The following is a 19,332-nucleotide window of genomic DNA, read 5'->3' as shown; positions in this document are numbered from 1 at the left end:
CACTTCGTGTGTTCTTGCCATTGCATTAGTTGCATCGGTTTGAGTTCTCCACGGTGATACGTGGAAGTGAGAAGTTGAGAAGCTTACTACCTTCGGTACTTAGTACCCTTGATATTGTTCTTCGTGGATGCTTTGGCGTCCTAGAAGCTTGGTGGTGTCTCGGAGCTCAATCATTGTGGTGTGAAGCTCCGGGAAGCGTCGGGGTCTCCAATAAGGTTGTGGAGATTGCCCCGAGCAATTTGTACGGGTACCGGTAACCGCCCCCAAGGGTTTCCACGTGTACGGGTTCGGTGACCGCCCCCAAGGGTTGCCACGTGTACGGGTTCGGTGACCGCCCCCAAGGGTTGCCATTTGTATGGGTTCGGTGACCGCCCCAAGGGTTGCCATTTGTACGGGTTCGGTGACCGCCCCCAAGGGTTGCCATTTGTACGGGTTCAGTGACCACCCTCAAGGGTCCCTTAGTGGAATCACGGCATCTTGCATTGTGCGAGGGCGTGAGGAGATTACGGTGGCCTTAGTGGCATCTTGGGGAGCATTGTGCCTCCACAACGCTCTAACGGAGATTAGCATCCGCAAGGGTGTGAACTTCGGGATACATCATCGTCTCCCCGTGCCTCGGTTATCTCTTACCCGAACCCTTTACTTATGCACTTTACTTTGTGATAGACATATTCTTTATTGTAATATATCTTGCTATCACTTAGTTGTTTATCTTGCTTAGCATAAGTTGTTGGTGCACATAGGTGAGCCTAGTTGTTGTAGGTTTTGTGCTTGACATATTAAACGATTAGTTTTATTCCGCATTTGTTCAAGCCTAAACCTTAACTATTTTAAAGCGCCTATTAACCCCCCCTCTAGGCGACATCCACGTCCTTTTCATAGGCCGCCTGTCAAATTTCGTCGCAATCGGAGTCCGTCTGGTACCCGAACGGTCGACCATAGCGGTACCGTATTCGGTCTATCGTCGGACGGTTGTCGGTGTTTTAAAATTCGTTGCCGCGCCGCCCGCTCTCCCTCTCGTCTCCGGATATCCACTCTACACAGCCTCGTAACCGTCCCCACGTTCGGAATCGTCCGAATCCGACCGCACGGTTGGATCAGGAACGAAATTCCGGCTAACCTAGCCCCCCTTTTCTCTATAAATAGTCCCCCTTCCTATTTATTTCGGGCAGCCAACCCCTCTGCCTCAGGAACCGCGCCCACCTACCCCTAACCCTAGCCTCTCCCGCAGCCTCTCTCTCCTCTGCCAGCCACCGCGGGCCCGCCGAGCCCATCCGAGGCCCGCCCGGGCCCGGTTCGCGCCGCCCTAAGGGAGTAGCTTCCTCCCTACCCGAGCTCCTCCTGCCAGGAGCTACTCGCCGCCGGAGCACCGCCCGTGGCCGCATCGCCCTCGCCGGAGCCCCTCGCCGGTCGCCGCCCCGGCCGGAGTGGCTCGCCGGAGCTGGCCAGGACAGCCCGCCGGACCGCCTCCTCTCCTCCCTTCCTCTTCTCTTCTCCCTCTCTCACCTCCCGTTCTCTCTCCCCGCAGGAAACAGGAACGTCGGCGATCTCCTCGTTGCCGCACCACCTTGGGCCATCTCCGGCGGGAATGGAGCCGACCGCCCCAGATCCACCCGGATCTACAACCTCTGGTTCCCTCCACGCCTTGGCCGGAGGCGCCCGTCGCCAGGAGCCACCGCTGTCAACCGCGAGGACCTCGGTCCCGTGCGGGAGGACGAGGGTCGACCTGCGACCGAGCGCAGCGCCCGCCTGGGCCTTCCCCCGCTGCGGCCTAGCAACCGGCCTAGGCCAGCTCGACGCCTCGCCTCTGTTGCCTCGGTTGCCAGGCTTCATGGGCCGGCCGACCAGGCCGAGGCCAGATCCCAGCGCCCCTCCATCCCAAGAGGCCACCCAAGGTGAGCCACTCCCTCGCCCCCAGTGCTCCTTAGCTGTTTTGCGCCCAACTCGGCCCAATAGGTTTTTTTTATTTAGTTTTCGAATTAGTTTATTCATGATATATAGTAATATTAAAACGACCGTAGTTTCTATTCCGCAAGTCGGATCGAGGCGTATTGTATATGGTTTTGGTGTAGAATTTCGCGTAGAATCCGATTTTACAACTTGCATATTTGTTTAACGTGGTTTGTCGTGCCAAATGCATAGATGTACATGTTGTCCCAATAGGATATAGTCCGTATTAATTTCTCGTGCGTGCCCGGATTGCTAGAATGCCTTAGAAAAATGCCCATGTTTTAGGAACCATTTTTCCATGTATTTTAGAGTAGACGTTGGTATTTTTGCGTGTAGGGGTTTGCCGCTAGTTTATTTTCCATGCTTAGGTTATTTTCTCGCATTTACGTGTGGCATTATTTTATTTGTGCAACCCCACATATTTTATATGTTTTTTCTGTGCAATTAGTTTTAGCTTTTGAGTAAGTTAGTTCGCGCGATATTTTGCCATGTTCCCCTCTTGTCTTTTTCGTAGGATTTATTCCGTGCTTCGTTTGACGGAGTTGTCAACTAGAGAGTTGATCTTTGATGTTTAGTCTAGCCCCTGGTATTTTTAGTTGCAATAGAAATGCATGTTTAGGTGTGGTTTGCTTGCTCTCAAGTTGCTAGAAATAGTGATGTTTCGGAGATGCTGAAATATTTCTAAGTCTGGAATCTGTTATATTTTGTTGTTGTTTTGTCTTGCTTCTATCTTGTGATATGTAGCTCTTTTGAGGTTGGTGCAATGTAGTTAGTTGTAGACTTTATGTTTCTCTAGCATGTTATGAATTTTCATGCCATTTGGAGTCCTGTAGCCATTGGTTTTGCTGCTGTCAATATGCCTTTAGATCGAAAACTGCACTTTCATGAAGTGTAATTTTCACTAAGTCTGAATCTGTGTGTGAGAAGCCATTTTGTGACTTCTTTTCCTAGTGATCCATGATGACATGCTAGTTGTTGTTAGTTGTTTGTTGTAGAGCTTCTTGCCCTCTTTTGTGACATGCCTTGGTTGATTATATTTGAGTTGTGTAGCTCGTAGTTGTGGGGTGTAGAAAATGCTATGTGGCTGTTTTGGGCAGATTGTAGTGATTTCTTGTTTTGCTCGTAGTTGTTGAACCGTAGCTCCGATTTGATTATGTCCTATATGGAACTTGCTTAGAATCTCATGTAGTTTCATTTTTCCTTGCTGGTTGTATGTTTTGAAGTGCTCGTGACCGTCGTTGCACACATTTTGCATTCATGCCATCATATCTCGCGGTGTCCGTATCTTTTGATCCGTAGCTCCGTTGGAGATGATCTCTATGTGTAAATTGCTTGTAACAACGCGTAGAATCACGTGAACCTATTTGTTTTGCTGTTTAACAACCAATTAAATGTGTTAGTTCAGATCTGGACAGAATTGTAAATTAACATGTGAGGTCGTTCCGGAGATGCTATATGTCATTTCCGACCTCATTTAAAATGCCTAGATAGGTAGTTTAATTACGCTTCACCTCTTGCCATGTTTAACCACATTTAATATTGTCATGTACCTAATCGGGATAGAACTAAATAAATAAACGTGGAGTTTCGTCAATATGCAACTCGTTGCATATTGAACTTCACTTAATGTGTAGTGTTTGTTTGTGTGATTTGTCATGCCGCGACTTGCATGTTTTCAGCTGCTCATGCATCATATGTGTTGTGCATCGTGTGGTGTATATCGTGTGTTGATTTGTGTTTCCGGTTTGCTCCGTTTCGATAGAGTTCCGCAAGCATGTCGGATTGTGAGGACCCATTTGACTACATCGGTTCGTCTGCTTCACGGAGTCATTCTTCTTCCAAGTGGGATCTCAGGCAAGATGACCATTTCCCCATATACCATTACTATCATTGCCATGCTAGTTTTATCGCTTCTATCGATTATGTCTCGTTGCCTACCACATGTTAAATATCAGCCTCTCAATAATGCCATGAAAACCTTCAACCTGTTCAACCTAGCAAACCACTGTTTGGCTATGTTACTGCTTGCTTAACCATGTTGTTAGCGTTGCTAGTTGCAGGTGCAGTTGCTTCCATGTGATAACATGGGTTCCTTGTTATATCACCATATTAACTGCTATTTAATTTAATGCACCTATATACTTGGTAAAAGGTGGAAGGCTCGGCCTTCCTAGCCTGGTGTTTTGTTCCACCTTTTCCCCCTTAGTTTCGGCTATCGGTGTTATGTTCCATAAATGAGCGCTCCTAACACGATCGGGGTTGTTATGGGGACCCCCTTGATAATTCGTTTTAGATTAAAGCTGGTCTGGCAAGGCCCAACTTTGGTACTACATTCGCCTAATCACCTAATAAAATTGCATAGGGACTTTCCGGACCCCAAGGATAATTTAATCAACCCCCCGGGCCAGTGCTCCTCTTGAGTGTTGGTCCAAAATGGGCAGACTGCGGGGCCACCACGGGGCAACTCGAGGTTTGGTACCTCTAGGCTTTTCCATCCGTCGTGTCCCGAGAACGAGATACGCGGCTCCTATCGGGATCGTCGACACGTCGGGCGGCCTTGCTGGATTAGTTTTACCTTTGACGAAATATCTTGTGCATCGGGATTCCGGTGATGCTTTGGGTAATCTCAGAGTTGAGGTTTTCCACTAGGGAATCCGACGAAATTGCGAGCTTCGTGATTGAGGATTTCTATGCGGCTTGTGGTAATTTGTGATGGACTAGTTGGAGCACCCCTGCAGGGTTAAATCTTTTCGGAAAGCCGAGCCCACGGTTATGTGGCAACGTGGAAGCTTTGTTTAACACTGGTTCTAGATAACTTGAAGTTAAATTAATTAAAATATGCCAACTGTGTGCGTAACCGTGACTGTCTCTTTCGTGAGTTCCTTCTCCGATCGAGGACACGGTGGGGTTATGTCTTACGTAGGTAGGTGTTCAGGATCATTCATTTGATCATGATTAGTACACGTCCGTTATGCGTAGATCTTCCCTCTCTTATTCCTTGTACTCGTAAGTTTAGCCACTAAATATATGCTTAACCGCTGCTGCAACCTCACCACTTATCCATGCCTCACCCATTAAGCTTTGCTAGTCTTGATACCTTTGGAAATGAGATTGCTGAGTCCCCTGTGGCTCACAGATTACTACAACACCAGTTGCAGGTACAGGTAAAGGTTACTTGACGCGAGCGCGTTGATTGTACATTTGGAGTTGCTTCTTCTTCTTCTTCTTCTTCTTCTTCTTCGATCTAGGATGGGTTCCAGGCTGGCAGCCTGGGATAGCAAGGATGGACGTCATTCTTCTTTTCTCGTTTGTTTTCATCCGTAGTCGGACCCTGCTCTTCTTCATGATGATTATGTATTGTACTGTTGTGACTCTGATGTAGCTTGTGGCGAGTGTAAGCCAACTCTATTTATATATCTCTTCTTTTCAGTACATGTACTTGTAACGATATCCATTCTTGGGACACGACGAGATGCGCTTCTATCCCTGACGAGGCCTTCGTGCCAAATTGAGGATAGGGTCGCATCTTGGGCGTGACAAATTAGTCCGAAAATTGAATCCCCCCTATAAATAGGGATGCCTAGCCCACATATTTCTCACACTCAAACATGGACAACCAAGACCATACTAGCTTCACAATCACCGATTTCGGTCTTGGATGGTATGGACTTTAACCTCTTCCCCCCGAACTCCGATCCCACTACCATGCATCCACCCATGCAACCACCCTATACCGATCATCCCCCTCTCGAGCCCATTCCCGATACCTAACCCGATGGTCACGACAATTCTAGTAGTGGGATGGGTTCCTCCACTAGCATGGGTGTGAGGCAAAGAATTCATCATAGAACCTCCGAGGTGTGGGAATATTTCAATGAAGAAATATCCATGGTGGGAGGTGTGCGTAAGGTGTCGGCAAGGTGCAAAAGGTGCCATAAGGAGCTAACCGAAGAAGCCAAGGGAGGAACCGGCCACCTGAAGAGGCATTTGGATTCCCACAAAAAGGCGGATGCAACGAGCACGTCGAGCTCAGCCGTGCAAACTCATCTCAAGTTCAACACCGACGGTACGGTAAGCAATTTCGTTACGATCCTCAACGAGCGCGAGAAGGTCTATGCCATTTTATTGCTTCGAATGATTTACCACTAGGTATTGGTGAATCTGACGGTTTCGTAGAATATATTCAATCTTGTCAAAATCCTAATTATAGAACAGTTTATAGACAAACTACAAGTAGGGATCTTAAAAAGCTTTACCAGATTGGTAAAGATAAAATAAAAGATGAATTTTCTACGTGCACTTTTTCAGTGTCGTTAACATCTGATATATGGACTGTTCGGGCAAATCAAGACTATATTAGTGTGGTAACTCATTATGTTAACGAACATTGGCATCTACAAAAAAGAGTCATAGGATTTGAATTAATAGATGTATCACATAGTGGTCCAAACATTGCTGAAGCTATACTAAAAGTTATGAATGATTTTGCTCTTGCCGACAAAGTATTCACAATAACTTTGGATAATGCTTCAGCAAACACGAGTGCAATGAACACCCTGATTCCTATATTCTCGACATATGGTGCATCCTTTTTAATGCATCAACGTTGTGCTTGCCATATCATTAATCTTATTGTTAAAGGTGCTTTACATTCATGTGAACCACACGTTGAATGCATACGCACTGCAATATTTTATCTTTCGCATTCAACTCAACGAATTTCAAACTATAGGAGATATTGCATTGCCGTAGGTGCAACTCCTCATAAGTATAATTCAGACATGCCTGTTAGATGGAACTCTACATATTTGATGCTTAAGGCAGTTATTCGAGACATAATTTCGTTCAATGGTTTTATTAATGCAAATTATGGGGTTGAACCTCTAATCACCGATGAAACTTGGCATGTTATTACAACATTGACTGCATTTCTTGAGTTGTTCTATGATGCAACAATTACTTTGTCTGGGGTTTATTACCCCGCATCTCCTTTGATGGTGCATACCATATTAGACATTGCTAGTCATCTGAAAGCATTTGAAGGTGATGGATTATTACTTAATTTTGTTCCTGACGTGAAACCAAAGTATTTAAAATATTGGGAACATATTCCACTGTTGTATGCATTTGCATTTATCTTGGATCCCGGAGCTAAACTTGAAGGGTATCGTAGTGCACTCAATGTACTATTCGCATCCCTGAGTTTAAATTATACCGATGACTTCAACATGGCTCGTGACAAGCTATATGAAGTTTTTGCTAAGTATGAGCAAAAATATTCCGGAGTTCAAATGAACGACCTCCACCAGCACCTACTGCGGGTAAAAAGAGAGGAGCATGGAGCAAGATCTTTGGTTCTTCTTCTTCGTCCTCCTCTACCGTCGGAAGCTCTTCTACTTCAACATCTTCGATTCAAGTACCTCAACAGTGACAAAGTCATGTTCGATTTAGATAGTGAGGAAGACTTCAACATACTGCAATGATGGCAAGAACACAAACATACATTTTTGGTGCTTTCCATATTAGCACGTGATGTGTTATCGGTACCCGTCTCTACGGTGTCACCGGAGTCTGCTTTCAGCCTTGCTGGAAGAATAATTGAGGAAAGAAGAACTAGTCTCACCCCTGATATGGTGAGAACACTGATGTCCGTGAAAGATGGGGAGCTATCAAGAAGGAGAGCCTAACACACTGCAGAAAACATGGAACTAATAGCCATGTTGAAGACATGGGCATTGACGAAGACTCGACATCGGACCTATCGGTAGATTAGTGGTGTAGTGTACTCCTTTTCTATTTCTTTTGTAATTTTCTAATCTTTTTGTAATTTTATTTCCTTTTTGTAATTCTAAAGTGTGGCTTTGTACTCTTTGACTTTCAAGGATGGAAGGTTTTAATGAGGCAGACAGTAATGAAGCTCAAGATTTATCCCACATGCTACATTGTCTATCGTGCCTATCGTGCCATTTTTTTGCTATAAAAAGGGATGCCAACTTTCTCATTTCTAAATCCATCTCATTATACACACACAAACATGGCTGATGCAAATCAAAACTTTCTTCAGGGTCTTGTGAGATGCGGTCGGGGTCCAATTTGGAGTTACTACGATGAAGAAATTGTTAGGGATGAGGATGGTCTCGTCCAGCTTTTTGCATAGTGCAAACAATGCGGTAAGAAGTTGTTCGTGAAACAAAATGCGGGAACCGGCCACCTGATGAGGCACATAACGGCACACGTGAAGAAGGCAGAAGAGGCAGCAGCTATAGCTGCGGCTGCAGGGCAAGGTTGAAGGATTTCTAGAAATCAAAAGCATGGCATGTAATGTAGTATTTGTAATTTTTTACCTTTCTCTATCTTTTCATCTTTTTGTATTTCTGAAGAATGGCTTGTACTCTTTTATTTCTATGTAATGGAAGATTTTAATGAGGCAGGCGCTAATAAAACTCTAGATTTACTCATATAATACTATGTCAAATTATATATATTTTGAATCTTTTTGTCTGATTTTCAGAAAAAAAATGCACTCAGACCGGCATCCCAATGTGTCCGAGCGCCCCGCGGGCCGACATGTTTAAGTCTCGTGTCGTGTTTGGATCTGGACTTCAGATACGATACGGCCCGGTTAATAAACGTGTCGTGGCGGGATAAACGTGCCGTGTCATGCCAGGCACAATTATGCCGGCCGTGCCGGGCCGGCCCGTTGGGCAGGTATTCTTGCAAGACACGGTTATCTTATTTCAGATCCGGGTCTTCAGCTATTTGGCAGCTCCCCACTAATCGATGCTACACAGCAATAACGCGAAAGAAGAAAGATCCAGCAGAAGGCAACAACCGCCAAAGATTGAAGGAGAGTGGATCCGGCTCCCGGCGAAATGGCTGCACCGCTGCCGCCTCCGCCATCGCTGGAGCCGGAGATCGGCCCTGACGGCCTCGCCAGAGACTCCCCCGTCCTGGCCTACACCGAGAAGGTCCGCTGCTGTAAACTCTTCCTTCTCTTCCCAAACCCGTTCTTGTTTTCGTTAGTACTACAATGTCCTGTTTCCGCCTGGTTTCTTGACTTTGACTTTGGGTTTGCGTAACTTTGAAGGTCATTGCGGAGGAGCAGCTGCAACTGAAGAAGTGAGCCATCCCCCTCATCACCTCTTGTAATACCTTGTCTGTTCTGTAATATTCTTTGGTCTGCATTCGTTTTTTATGTAAATCTACAATTTTTCCACGATGCAATTTTCGAACGTAGTGGTAGGATTTCATATATGTATCGTATGTGTGAGCATGCGGCTGTAGGAACAGAATTGGATTGCACAGGACTACTATGCACCTTAGTCAATCATGTTGCACATGTGTGATGTGTCATGCTAGTGAGAAACAGACCGTTTTAGATCATTCATAATGAACTGCAGGAATGTGATACTGGATTGTGCGGGTGTTTATGTTTATGAAAATGTGTTTTCATTGTAGGGATAGGTTCAAATAGCCTGACTAGTACAAACTACTTTGCAGTTTTCCATATAAGAATGATGTATTGACAAATAGTGAGGGTCAGTCATGCTCTTTAACTACTTTATTATGAAACCAGCAACATTTCTACTTTTATCAAGAGTAATGCAGGTTTGAACTGATATTTCTGGCCATGTTTTATTTTTTCATTAATCGGGAGGGGTGCTGAAATATATTGCCCAGTTGTTTCCATCTGTTCAGACTTTTGGATGAACTGGTTGGTGCATGCTATTCAATATACTCCCTCCATTCCTAAATATAAGACCTTTTAGAGATTGCACTATGAACTACATACGGGTGTACATAGACATATTTTAGAATGTAGATTCACTCATTTTACTCTGTATGTAGTCTGCTAGTGAAATCTCTAAAAGGTCTTATATTTAGGAACGAAGGGAGTAGTACTTTCAAAACCTGGACAACACACTATTAACTAAAGATAGTTGCTGACTACATCAATCCCACATCTAAGGGCCCCTTTGTTTGGGCTACAGATTCCTGAGAATCACTTTGCTATGGATTCCTGAGAATCAGTTGTGGCTCTGGAATCCTGAGAATCAGAATCTGGTTGTTTGTTTACTCTATTGTGTGTCAGCTTTAGGAGTTGTGTCTGTTGTGAAATGTCAGTAACGCCCTCGACTGCTGACTATGATGCTTATATGCAGATTAACTGCATGTTATCTGTTTTGACTTGATAAAGTGTGAATTAGCACAAAAACACAATATATTAAAAGTATGCACTAACCATAGTCTTGCATACGTACACATATCGTCCAAAATATTCACCATTCATCAAAGTCTCATCAAGTAATATGTGAAAGTATACTTGATCCGCCATCAATCCATCAACAATCGCCTCACGAGTTGCTTTCATAGTTGCATCATCACCAACCACAATGTTCGATACATGTCCTGTGGGTAGGGGATGTAAATTCCCTGGCATGTAGTTCTCATCATGATCACATTTGTCAAACTCCAAGTCTCTCAAATTGCTTTCTCTAATGCAATTATGAAGTGCCATGCATGCAATGATGATTCGAGCTTGCTTCTCAGGAGAGTAACTTGGCATATTTTGTAAAATACGCTTTTTCATCTTCAAGACACCAAATGAACGCTCAATAACATTGCGTAGAGATGAATGTGCAAAGTTAAATGTTTCCTTCTTTCCATTTGGTGGGAGACCTTGACGAAATTCTGGCACATGGTACTTTTGCCCTTTGTATGGAGCTAAATATCCATCACAATTGGGATAACCCGAGTCAACAAGATAGTACCTCCCTGCATAAAGTAATATTCATCACAACAAGGGATCAACAAGGTAACTAAAACGATATTTTCATGCACATGTAAATGAAGTGGATACCTATAGGTGGATGTGGAAACCTATCTGCATACTTCACCAAAGTATCTCTGAATATCCTTGTGTCATGTGCTAACCCTGGCCATCCCACAACAATAGAAGTGAATCTCATGTCAAAGTCACACACTGCCATGATATTCTGTGTCGGATATCAATGTCGACCAACATGGTTGACGATCTCATCATTTGGTACTATTACAGGAATATGCGACCCATCAATTGCACCTATGCAACCATCAAAGTGAGGTGCAAATCTCGCATCTCGAAGCCTATCATGTACAACTCTGAACTCTGGATCACTTGGTCGAATGATGTCTACAGCCATGTCATTCAAGCATTTCAATACTTCATTGAATTTGCGATGTATAACTTCAGTTGATCTCTTGAAACGATTCTCCACTTGGCTTACGGATTGAGGGCCCCCAACCGTCCAAAGAAACATACCCAATGCTTCTTCCGAACTCATGTTTCTTGTTCCTTTCAAACCATATGTGTGTACAAGTGTACGATGCAATCTATCAGAGCAAGGCTTGTACATCCTGAACATGTTATAGCAATCTTTTGGAGTACTCAAGTTTTCGGTAACCCACTGTTGTCCGGTCATAATAGGAACTCTTCTCTTCTTTTTCATGAGATACTTCTCACTGTACATGATACCAACAAGTGCAGCCATCATGTATTTTCTTTTCCTTTGCCTCCTTGAGGTTGCCATAGCATCAGAATCAGTTTCGGACTCTTCACTATGGCTGCCACTTGTGCTCATCTACATAGAGACAGAAATATAGTCAAACAAGTCTTAAGTGATATAACATGAAGCGAAATATAGTTCAACAAGTCTCAAGTCACATAACATAAAGGGAAATATAGTTCAACTAGTCTCAAGCGACATAACATAAAGGGAAATATAGTTCAACAAGTCTCAAGCGACATAACATAAAGGGAAATATAGTTCAACAAGTCTCAAGCGACATAACACAAAGGGAAATATAGTTCAACAAGTCTCAAGCGACATAACATAAAGGGAAATATATTCGTTATCACACGTCTAAAGCGTAATCCTAGCACCTATTTCGATCTTCATGCATCCTCCTAAGCCAATTCATCTTCCCTTCGCTAGTCTTCATATTGTTAAAGAAACAACGATTTTCAAACTTTGCAAACAACTTGGTTGCTATGAAGTACTCATCACTTTCTTCATCTGCTCCACATGCGACAACGTCTTCCATTATCTTCTCAATTTCAGTGGAACACTATTCTTATGTGAGTTCATTGCCGCATCTTCACTAATCAAGTGGTCAACCATGCGCTTGTTTGAACGGGATTCTTTTTACTAGAGGTACCATCTATCTTCACTGCCCCTTTCTTTGCCTTCTTGGCTTGGGTAGGATATAGTTCTACATTCTTGTACCCAGCCGGGTTCAAGAATTTTTTAGGCCTATTCCCCTTTAGCTTCTCAATGGCAGCGAGTTTACAAAAAATCGTGGTCATTTCTGAACTCCAATTGGCTTTCAACATCTATAAATATTCAGCATGCAAATAATGTTAACAAGATGCATATTCTCTCAATTGGAACAATCATATGGCACAACACAGGCATGCTCAGGAAATAAACGGCATGAAACAGACCAGGAAATAAACATACGGCATGAAAATAATGTTAACAAGATGCATATTCTCTCTTTACCTTGTTCTGATGGGGATGGGGCAGCGGTGCAGCAGGAGCCGGCGACGGGGAGGGCGCAGCTGGAGGCTTGGGGGCGACGGGGCCGGAGCTGGAGGCGGGACGGCGGAGGGGCCGACGACGGGGCGGGCACAGCTGGAGGCGACGGGGCCGGCGACGGGGCAGGCGCAGCTTGGTGGACGGCGGAGGGGCCAGATCCGCACGCCGGGGTGGCGACAGGCCCGACGATGGCGGCGGCGGCGACGGAAACCTAGAGAACGAACGAGAGCCTCCTGTCCCAGAACGAACGTGAGCTGTTTCGATGGAGAGATGGGTTTGGGCTGCGGTGGCATATCCATCGTAATAACGGTGAGAAGAATGCCTGTATTTGGAATGGGGTAAGTGGCAGCTCGGGAATCAGCGAAATCGCTGATTCTGGCTTCCGGCTGCGAGTAGTGCATTTTTAGGAATCGATTCTACGTAGCTGTGATGCGAATCTGTTGTTTGTTTCAGAATCTGATTCTGGAGGAGCTAGAATCTGGGAATCACTAGCTAAAGCCCAAACAAAGGCCACCTAAGTCCTCGAGTAGCCTATATGTAATGGGAGTGTTGAAATATATTTCCCACCTTCTCCACATTCTTGGATGAACTGGCTGGTGCATGAATTCAGTAGACTGAGGTGTGTTCCGAGGTGGTACCCTATTTGCTCGAGATTAATCTTTATTCACTTTAAGCTATTTTTCTTAATCTGTACAGATATGGTCTCAGTTTCTCTCCATTTGTAGTTTCTGCAGGTAGTTATGTGATCTATGTACTCGCACCAAAATTTTAGTCACGCGACTGCCTAGGTGTGAAACATGGATTAAGAGTCCAAGGACTAGTCAAGACTAGTCTATGAGTCTCAACTCCAGGGCCGACTACACTCCAGTGTCGACTAGTCTACGTGCCGCAACTTCAGTGTCGACTAGTGTCAATTAGTCACGCTTAGTCTACGAGTCTCAACCTCGGAACGACTCGTCGACTCGTAAACCTTGGTGTGAAGTACTAGTCAAGTAGGAGTACTTGTTTAGTTTGATAGAGTACACTACTTCTCCCTCTGTACTACAATACTTGTTGTTGGGGAGAACTAGACATATACGTACCAGGTTCTCTGATTTGTGTAGTATGTATATGTGTCTACCAGCTGAAGGCAAGTAGGAGTACTAGGTTCGCGGAGTAGAGGGCCAAACACAAAAAGCTGTTGTGTTTATTTGTTACCATCTACCTGTTTTCGCTACAGTTACTAGGCAATTACAAAGTTGTTCTGGCATATTAGATTTCTGGCATTATTCAAAATTTTATTGGCATCACCTAGTAATATATCTTATACACTGGTCATAGCACGGAAGGCCCGTAGTACTGTAGCTTTCCCTGTAGCTGGTTTTTGTAGCAACTCTGCCACTTCCTATAGTGCCCCATAGCAGAAAAAGGCTAGCACACCTGACTCGTGCCCAACAGATCACGCACGTCAAAGGGAATCAGTTGTGGTGGTGTCTCTGTGATTTTAGTTCTTTTCCACTTCTTGTTTAATATAGAAATATTTGAATAACTTAATTTTCTGCAGATATATTAAGGAAAATTATTCCAAAATTCGGGATGTTGAGAAGGAGCTTGAGAATCTGACTCTAGAAGTTAAACTGACAGCTGGACCAAAGAAAGCAGGTGAACTAATAGTCCCTCCCCTCCATAATATAGTGTGTATAGATTTTTAAAAGTAAAAGTTCATAGACAAATACCAAGTTTATAGAGAAAAATATCGACATATAAAATATGAAATACATATCATTATACTCATCATAAGGCATAGTTTCTTATAGTGTTAATTGTTATAGATATCGATAAATTTCTTTATATACTTGGTAAAACTTTACTAAGCTTGTTTGTTGAAAAAATATCTCTACGCACTACATTGTAGATTGTAGGGAGTTGTTCTGTTGTGGCGTAGACATTGTCGGGGTACCACACCTATGGGATCGCGTGGATCCCTTTACGGTTCGACATGGAGAGAGGGGTGCACCAAGAGCAGATCCAACGATCAACGCGAGGGGGATTTTACCCAGGTTCGGTCCGTTGAGAAGCGTAAAACCCTACTCCTGCTTTTGGTGTATTGAGTGTTCTTGGGCTCTGGCTCCAGGAGCGCTATGTGGTACACAACAGCTACGCACCTCAACTGATCCAGAAGACCCCCTTCTGAGAGTCTAACCCCCCCTCAACTGATCCAGAAGCCCCCTTTCTGAGAGTCTAAAACCCCCCTTCTGTAGTTACGCCTTGGACCTGCTTTTATATGTCGAAGGGGTCACCAACAGTGGCGAACATGGCACACACGGGATGTACAGTTGTTACAGTGTTTACTGATGTCTCAGGACAAACGCATTAAATGCTTCCCTCAGGCGTCCATGACCTTCTATGACACGGGACAGGGACCCGTCCCATCGGCACCGCTCAACCCCCACCATTGCTAGTGCCTTGACACGTATCCAGGAGGAATGAAAGCTGGTCGCTGCGCTGGAGCGGCGGCAGGTTGGTGGGATCTTGCCAGGTGCACGTCTTGTCGGGGCTCCGCCAGCTATCCCGGCAAGGATCTTGCCGGGATCCCAGCCTTTGGCCTACTGTCTTCTGATTGTAGATTTGAACGTTTTCTTGACATCCTCGTACTTGCCTTCAGCTGTCTCCTGGCAGCCCTTGCCGCTGGTGTGGCTACAACTGTCCGTGCACAAGTATGGGGTACTAAAGACCCAAACTGTAGTACACCGACATACATGATTTAGCTTTTGTACACTACTTCCACTCGGCTAAACTGATTATACTTGTATTTTTCCTGGTTCCAGCACTCGAGCATTTGAGGAAAAAGATTGAGATTTCAACTGAGAGAATACGTTTGGCTAAGGTGAAAGAGGACGATGCAAAAAAGGTTGGACTTCTTCACTCATGATTATAATACAATAACTTAACATTATCTGATACAATTGCTTTGCTCCGTTCCAAAATATTTCCATCTGTTTGATTTTCATTTACTAGTTACGTGTGTTATGGATGAAATGAAAGGTGCTACTTGTTTTATAAGGAAACATATTACTGTTAGAGTATCACTATCACCTGCAGGGCAAACCCTAATGCTCTTGGTTGCATCTCTCAGCAAATGTCACATGCAAAAATTGAGTTCATGAGAGACAATATATAAGATGCATGGAGAATAAACTGCTATTGTAGATAAACTAAATAAACTGATTTTATGTTTTCCTCTGAAACTGCAACTACTGTGTGTCCATTAGGATTATAACTTACATTATAATGCTATTAAATAAACGTAATATTGGAGATCAAGTGCATTCTTTTATATTGAGTTTTAATATATGAGAAGTTAGAAAGAAGTTCAACTTATGCTTCTTGAAGTTGAAGTAACGTGGCGGAGGGGGATCTCTTCTGGTCCGGTGTCTCAGTGCCAACGGCCAAAGAGAGTGAAATAGGGAGGAGCCAGAAAGCGGGTGTTTAGCGAACTCCTATAATAATGATTTTTTTCTTCTGTTATAGTTTGAAACAAGTTTTATTTTCTCTACTGAAATGCTTATCTATACCTTCTAATAAAGAAACTAGGTATTCTTGGTCCGTCATACCATTTTGCAGAAACCTCCTTGACATTTTTCATACTAAACCCGCGGTCCTATTTTTTTTTTTTAACGGTAAAAAAAAGTTCGAACCAAAATATTATCGAGTCTGATGAGGATCGAACCCACAACCTCCACCTTTCTGTACGAGGGCCCAACTAGCTGCGCTAGCACTTGCTTTTATTTGAATAGAGGCTCGCTTGTTAATATTAATAAATGCCTGCTTGGTACGCACAAGCCCCACCAATTATTACTTCTCAGGTTCTAATCCTCCTCCTCTTCTGTTTATTTCCAGGAAGTTGCATGCATCATCTAAAAAAAGTTACTGATGCTTTTTGGTATTACGATTAGCTGGAACACAATTCAACCAGTTGAACATGATTTAGTCTTTATTTTGATTTGTTGCAGCACAACTGGACCGACTAATTTTAATTAATTTACTCGAGTGTCGGCTTATGATTTTTCTAATTATAGTATTATTCTTTATGCATCCATTTTATCAGGGATGATGCATGCATCACATGAAGGTGAGACGGTGGTGATGCTCACCATAATTAAAAGTAATTACGAGTATGTGTAGGGAGGATCGACGACACGTATAGAAATTGAATTATGGTGCATGAGTGTGGGTATGGTGCGTGCACAAAGTGTAGATGAAAAAAGAGTGACATCTACGGGTATTACAAGTCCACACAATTACAAATTGATGCAATAAAGGGCTTGCGAATACGTCATGCTACAATGTGTTGACAAAGCACATGGCCTTGAAATTAATCACATCCATCATGAATATGTTGACAACATGATCACCATCAAGGTGGTGAAGAGAAGAAATGACAACAGGAATATGTGTGTGACATTTTATTTCTCCCGTTGCAACGCACGGACATTTTTGCTAGTAATTAATAAAATAAAAAATCTCCAGTTATCTAATATGATTTAGCTGTTTGCTTTCGATTGTTGATCTGTTAAGTAACTTTTGCTAGTTTAGGCCTGGGAAGCTGCTGCGCAAGTTGTTAAAGAGGAAGAGGAGGCTAAACAGAGGCTATGTGACGACCTTAACCGGTTGGTATGTATTTCTTTTTCTCTAGTCCTTATTTGTACACCTAGTGATTTTTTCCTATCACATCATCAGTTCAGTTGTGAATATCTTGGTTTTGTTTCAATTAGGTTCAAGAGAGTGCGGCTTCACAATATTCGAGGTTAGAAGAATTAAAAAGGCGTTTAGAATGTCTAAATCCCATCAGGGCTTCTGTTGATGTTTCTGTAAGTAGAGACATGTTTCTTTCCTGATAGCTACTAGTTAGTTCTTTCTTGCTGATGTTTACATGCACATAATTGTTTCTCGTCTCAGTTGATTTGCACATTCTCATGTTTATAATTATCAGGGTATCAACACTGTACAGCATGCTACCACTAATTCGGTACGGCAGCAACCCACATCACAAAATCTAGCGAATGCAATCTCCCCTGCAAGCAATGTCCATGAGCCCGCCACCAGCGGAACACAGCAACAACCTGCCAAGGCGGAAATGAAGCAGGGATCATCAAACTCGGGAGGAAGAGGGAGAGGCGGTGTGATGGTCCTCCCCAAGGGAAGGGGAAGCTCTGGATCAGGATGGACAGGTGCTGGATTTGAAACATGATGCTGGGATCTGTAGTTATATACTTGAAAGAATTGGCATGGTTGTGTTGGTATAAAACGATTGCTTGGTTGGAACTGGAATGTTGAAAGTGTATATATTTTGTGCAACAATAGAACATGTTATTCTTGAGAGATGTAAGTTGTAAACACCATTATTAGTAATGGAGTAGATATGCTGCTAATACAGTCCTCTTATTATGGTTAACGGAGTAGATATGTCAGGAGTCTTTGATTTGCCTCTACAATGAATGGCTATGAAGGAGATTTTCACATTACTTGAGGAAATCATTCCTTTGTATGGCAACATCCAGATGGAGATGTAGCCTAGTGATCGTATGATACCTGTGAATCTGTGATGGCGATGTGATTATTTGACTGGTTCTTATCCCATCCGCAGGGCGCTTATATGATTTAGGGTTATTTACTTCCGTGCCCTGCTTTGTTTAATTTTGTTTGTTTTTGCCTCACTCGCTTAGCTTTCTTCGTTTTTGCCCTACTTTGCTCTATCCACTCTCGCAGGCGGCCAAATGGGGCGTTTCCGTCTAGTCAACCTCCTTTGACCGATACGTCGCCTGATTAGTGGGGTCGGCCTGTGGCACCTCATCGCGCTCACGAGTGGGGCTCCATCAGGCTAACCTGGGGCCTCATTTGAAGTGGGCCCACGCAGGAACGACTCGTCTCCCACTGGCCCATTGGGCAGCGACAGCGGCGATGCCAAGGCTACTTTGACCTGTCCACATAGGAACGACTCGTCTCCCGCTGGCCCACCGGGCAACGACAGCGGCGACACTTCTACTTTGACCGGTCCCAACGCAGAAACGACTCGTCTCCCGTTGGCACACATGGTAGCGACAACAGCGACGCTTCGACTGTTTTGACGGGTCCCATTAAATAGGAACCACCGCAACCTTCTTCCCCACTAGTCCACCCCACTCCGCGAGCCAAAAAACCCTGAAACAATGGCGAAGCGCAACCTCGCCGCCCGCGACGGCGACGGAGGTCCGTCGAACCCTAACCGGCAACGGACGGTGAACGAGGACTTCAAGCAGTACCTCTAGGAGAACAACGAGCCGATGCCATGGCCAAGCGTCGTGCTCCCGGAGCGGTGGAATCTGAGCGAGAGTCGGGTGCCTGTGGCGCAGGTTCCCGCACATGGTCTCGATCAGCGGCGCAACATCCTGCCGCTCGATCTCAAGTTGGACCCGGGGTTTGCGCCCACCAGCGACCTCTGGGATCGCTGGTTCATCCCCGGCGTCGTGCCCGAGGGGCACCGGCGGATGTACTTCGCGTCCGCCGGTCCGGGGCCGCGTCCACCACCTCCATCGACGCAAGGACAAGCGGCTCCACTGCCACTAGAGGTGGCCGATCCACCGGCAGAGGAGCAGGCGGCTCCACTGCCATTGGAGCTGGCGGATCCATCGACACAGGAGCAGGCGGCTCCACTGTCGCTGGAGCAGACGCCTCCGCACACGAGGAGGCGCCGCCCGCATCTGACAGTGATGAGGAGTAGGCGATGGCGACGGAGCAGGCGGCAAGCCGGCGACGGGCGCGACGGCGAAACTAGTATAGGGTTCGC

At 44.7% G+C, this 19,332-nt stretch overlaps 1 protein-coding gene across 2 annotated transcripts; it reads left to right on the top strand.

Moving 5' to 3' along the window:
- Positions 1-8,698: 8,698 nt before the first annotated feature.
- Positions 8,699-18,031, top strand: LOC123428588. Of its 2 annotated transcripts, XM_045112814.1 has the most exons (7): positions 8,699-8,918; positions 9,038-9,069; positions 14,071-14,168; positions 15,335-15,417; positions 17,103-17,180; positions 17,282-17,377; positions 17,500-18,031. In XM_045112814.1, the coding sequence occupies exons 1-7, from the start codon at positions 8,823-8,825 to the stop codon at positions 17,755-17,757; spliced, it is 741 nt and encodes a 246-aa protein (XP_044968749.1). In that variant the 5' UTR covers positions 8,699-8,822; the 3' UTR covers positions 17,758-18,031. The 2 variants fall into 2 exon arrangements, with proteins under 2 accessions (XP_044968749.1, XP_044968755.1); XM_045112820.1 differs by lacking the exons at positions 8,699-8,918; positions 9,038-9,069 and adding an exon at positions 13,097-13,146.
- Positions 18,032-19,332: the final 1,301 nt, after the last annotated feature.

The sequence above is a fragment of the Hordeum vulgare genome, chromosome 1H (assembly GCF_904849725.1).
Source record: "Hordeum vulgare subsp. vulgare chromosome 1H, MorexV3_pseudomolecules_assembly, whole genome shotgun sequence".
Lineage (NCBI taxonomy): Eukaryota > Viridiplantae > Streptophyta > Magnoliopsida > Poales > Poaceae > Hordeum > Hordeum vulgare.
Note: the sequence above shows the minus strand (reverse complement) of the source record. Positions and strands in the feature narration are given on the sequence as shown.

What these genes read in the sequence shown, in the direction of transcription:
- LOC123428588 (XM_045112814.1), top strand. Translation starts at nt 8,823, where the DNA reads ATGGCTGCACCGCTGCCGCCTCCGCCATCGCTGGAGCCGGAGATCGGC. An exon ending in AGCTGGACCAAAGAAAGCAG is followed by an intron (nt 14,169 to 15,334) that starts GTGAACTAATAG and finishes TCCTGGTTCCAG; the next exon opens with CACTCGAGCATTTGAGGAAA. An exon ending in GTGACGACCTTAACCGGTTG is followed by an intron (nt 17,181 to 17,281) that starts GTATGTATTTCT and finishes TGTTTCAATTAG; the next exon opens with GTTCAAGAGAGTGCGGCTTC.